This window comes from Heliconius melpomene, chromosome 13 (assembly GCF_056956725.1).
Source record: "Heliconius melpomene rosina isolate 202511_hmr_F chromosome 13, ASM5695672v1, whole genome shotgun sequence".
Lineage (NCBI taxonomy): Eukaryota > Metazoa > Arthropoda > Insecta > Lepidoptera > Nymphalidae > Heliconius > Heliconius melpomene.
Genome location: NC_140401.1, coordinates 5,034,430 through 5,038,468, shown reverse-complemented (window position 1 = coordinate 5,038,468; position 4,039 = coordinate 5,034,430). Strand labels below are relative to the sequence as shown.

The 4,039-nt window shown below is 32.8% G+C and overlaps 1 protein-coding gene across 2 annotated transcripts; it reads left to right on the top strand.

The window, feature by feature from the left end:
- Window positions 1–901: 901 nt before the first annotated feature.
- Window positions 902–3,936, top strand: LOC146532626 (uncharacterized). Of its 2 annotated transcripts, XM_085195483.1 has the most exons (4): window positions 902–1,042; window positions 1,887–2,014; window positions 2,394–2,529; window positions 3,204–3,936. In XM_085195483.1, exons 3-4 carry the CDS (start codon window positions 2,394–2,396, stop codon window positions 3,791–3,793), a joined length of 726 nt encoding a protein of 241 aa, XP_085051609.1. In that variant the 5' UTR covers window positions 902–1,042; window positions 1,887–2,014; the 3' UTR covers window positions 3,794–3,936. The 2 variants fall into 2 exon arrangements, with proteins under 2 accessions (XP_085051609.1, XP_085051608.1); XM_085195482.1 differs by lacking the exon at window positions 1,887–2,014.
- Window positions 3,937–4,039: the final 103 nt, after the last annotated feature.

The window sequence follows — 4,039 nt, the reverse complement described above, 5'->3', positions numbered from 1 at the left end:
TACTGTTGTTTTATATATTCCTACAATAATTTTAAGCTGTCTTCGAAGATACAGTGATCTAATACTATATTTGAAGAACAAAATTATAAAGTACACAATTATGTACTTACTACATACATATATACATTGAAAACATTAAATACTTATTGTTTTTCAATAAACTTTCAAAATAGTTATACGTTCACTTTTAAATTTTTACTGAATATGTAGTGAAGGAAATACTTACTTAATTTATATGAAAAAAACAGAACCTATGTTAAGGTAAAATAAATAAAAATGCTAATGCGCTATTAAAGAGTAAAAGATATGCTATACAATGTCATATACTTACTCGTATCTTAAGATCTTCAAAACTTAAGACAAAACGACAATGTTCTTACACATTTAATTGTAATCTATTCTTAAAATTGAATGCAATCACTATTAGCGACCTTGTAACGACATCCTCTACGCAGCCGAGCGTAAGAACAAAATGTTATTCGTCATTTCACCAATTTCAGCTATTTTTTCTCAAAATAATATTTAAACTGCACCTAACAATAATAGACTACCACAGTCACAGCCACAGTGAATCTGCGAGTGTTATATAAATCTACATAATTAAACTAGGAGAAACATCTTTCTTTCCTATATTTATTTTACTAATTGCTTTCTTAATTACTCCAGATACTTAAATTACAAGTACATTCAACGGTCTTGAAGTACCTAATAAATTCACTTAAGTAGTCCGGAAAAAAATCTAGTAATAAACTATGCAAATATAGTATCGACCTCGGCTATTACATGTACGTTCCGGAGGTTTTATGGCTCGTGAGGGAATGACACATTGTGTCATGCTAAAATTAGTCTGCGTCATTGCATCTCTGCAGAAGGACGGACTGACTACAAACGAACTCATTACCTCTCAGTGACCATTGTCAATTACAAGACAAAAACTCCCACGGTTTATAAAGGTATGTATGTATGCGTACGCACTCAGAGCGTCTAAGCTCATCCGCAATACTGGTGCTCTGTTACGAAATCGAGGAACGTTACTCTTAATGTAAGTCAAATTTAAATATAACAATTTGGTAAATAATTATAGGTTGTGGTTTTATTATTTTAATTTTTTTATGTACCATTCAAGGGAATTTTATATAAATTATTATTTTTTGATACTATTTTTTTTAATAATAAAAAAATATAAATAAAATAAATTTAATAAGCACGCATCTCCTCCACCTTACTAGATAAGCAATAGGAATAGTAGTGAATTAGTAGTAGTACGCTTCCACTTGGAAAATAATAGTTCTTTTTTATCAGTCCGGAAAAAATCACAATGCATTTACCTACATAACACACCTACTAAAACAACAACTTTAACTAAAAAAAACATAATTATTTTTAAAATTAAGAAAAATCTATAAAATGTTTTGTTTTTCTCGTAGTAGTAGCGAACCTAGGAGGAAATCTAGTGAACACTTCGTTCCCCACTTTCCGCTGATTTTAAAATATTAAATAAGTAATGCCATATATATGCCCACAGGGGTGGTAACGCAGTGTGACTTTAATGCGACGGTTGTAGGTGCGTTTTCCAACTGGGGGAATGAATTATTATTTATTAATATTTTCATTTCTTCGCTCTGGCACCAATGCAAAAGCCAGACGTTGAGTACCGTCAATCAAAAGCAAAAATTCGATAGAAAGTGGAACGGAGTGTCTTAACACTAGATTTCTTCTGCCTATTCTGCTATATGCGGCATACAACGTGAAGCTGTTTTTTTAAAAAAAATCGATCATTTTCCCGAGAGGGAACCAAACCCACAATCCGTGCATTTACGCGTACTGTGTTGTAAATGTTTCATGGAAATCTGTTCTGTTTATTATATTGTTATTTTTAAGCGTAGTTACTAGTGGAGCAGAATATATTAAACGACGCATACCAAATAGAGAAGACAATAGAGTCTTGAGATTATATTTTAGAAGACTTCCGTAAGAACGAGGTTGTCAATTCGACGAAAATACACAACTTCAGGTATAACCTTTAACAGTGAATAAGTTAATGTTAAGTGCGATTATTTTCCAACAGTTATTCCATTATTGTGTCGAGGGTCAGAATATTAAACGTTACCTTCGTGTTGTAATTATTACCTACTCATGTTAATTTACTATATAAATGTTCTCTAAGTATGTCATTATCTCAGCAGTTAATACCTTGAGCCACCAAGGAAGTGTGGTGAGGCGCGAACCGTACCTACTATATATACATAACAATGCATATTTTCAATATTATATAAGCAATTCATTAAAATACCGTAATTAAAACATTATATTACATAAATTTGTGTATAAAAAACATATTGTGTATACCTATTTATTCTTCGTTTTGCGCATATATTTTTTTTTAATTACAGATGGCAATCGGCAAATTCTTTTTAATTCTTCTCATTTCGGTGTCGACATTTGCAGCGCCAGCGCCTGATAACAAAGAAAATGATCAAAAAAAAGCAATCTTCACTACTGGTGATCTCAAAACTGCAAGCAGTTCTTGTAAGTAAAGTGGATAGTTGTTATTTTGCATAAATGGACTACTAAAAATATAAGCTATGTGTATGACATATTTTCGCAAAATAATTGCTCGCATAAATCTTTTTGCAATAAGTATTACAAACAGTACGGCTTAAGTGTTGTAGCTGCCTTGTAATTAGGCTTTTTAAACTTCTGCGCATTGCACACTCCGTTAGGAAATTAAAAATGAGGAAAATTGCAGCCACAACTCATTAGCCACACTACACATATTGAATTCTTTTTTTTTCATGGTAAAAAATAAAAGGCATTATTAATTCATATTACAATAATTGTAACAAACACAACAAAATTGCGAAACTTAAGAGATACTCCTTTGTATGTAGGTATAGTCCGCGGGGCATAAGCTGAGCATAGTAATTGTGTGAGCGATCACCAAAAGTAGAACCAGAAAAAATATTATAAAATTAAATTTACTATTAATAGGAAACACGATCCACTCGGCTCCTCCCCTCCCTATGCATAAGATAATATATGTTCTATATTGTTTGTATGAATGTATGAAGAATTTTACAATTTCAATTTTGAAAAACTTGTTTTCAAAAACTATAAACTATGAAGTAAGTAAGTACTTGTACACTATAATTAGACAAACTGGGTAGAAGTTCGTGTAACAATAATGTTTGTTTATTTTGCAGATTCTAGTCAATACGCCGATTGGGGTGGAAGTTATCCTGGAGGATATGGGTTTTCAGTGACAGGATTTGGAATTATAGATGATTATTCAAATAAACCTAATTATAAAGGATTTAGTGGTTACGATAACTCTTTAAAAAGTACAGGTTATAGCGCTCATAATGCCATAGGCTACGAAGGAGCCGGATATAAGGGATATTATGGTTCTAATAATATAGGTCCTGTTGCACATGGTGCAAGCGGATATAGTGGCAGCGGATACGGCACCAACGGATATGGTGTTAGTGGTTATGGCGGGACTGGACACGTGGCCAGTGGTTACTCCGGCAGTGGATATGACTCCGGATATGGCAACACCGGATATATTCCAAACAGCTTAGGTCCTGTACAAAAAGGATTCGACCACAGTCACGGTAACGGCGGATACGGTGGTTTTGGAGGCAACGGCGGTCTAAACTCTTACTATGGTTACAATAACCCTAATTATGTAGGCGGGGGACATCTAGGCTATGGGTATTTCAAGGGAAATATATATAATAATGGTGTCACACCTAACTTGGTAACTGGTTACAGAGGATATACCAGGCGATAAGCTTAACTTTGTTAAGATAAATAGATATTCTATAAGCAAATCTTTATGTATTGTTATGTTTAAGCTACCGAGGCTAAATACGGAAAATATTTACATATAGACAAATAACTGTAAATAGAAATATGGTAAAGACTATTTTATTACAGCTTTTAATTAAATTATATTTAAGTGTAGTTCGAGATTACCAGATTAAATATGTCAAGCGTGCAGTCTGAAATTATCACAACAATAATGTACACAATAGGA

Bases quoted from the DNA above. Each gene is read 5' to 3' on its own strand.
- LOC146532626 (XM_085195482.1), top strand. From the start codon at position 2,394: ATGGCAATCGGCAAATTCTTTTTAATTCTTCTCATTTCGGTGTCGACA. The intron at 2,530-3,203 runs GTAAGTAAAGTG...TTTATTTTGCAG, and splicing joins CAAAACTGCAAGCAGTTCTT to ATTCTAGTCAATACGCCGAT.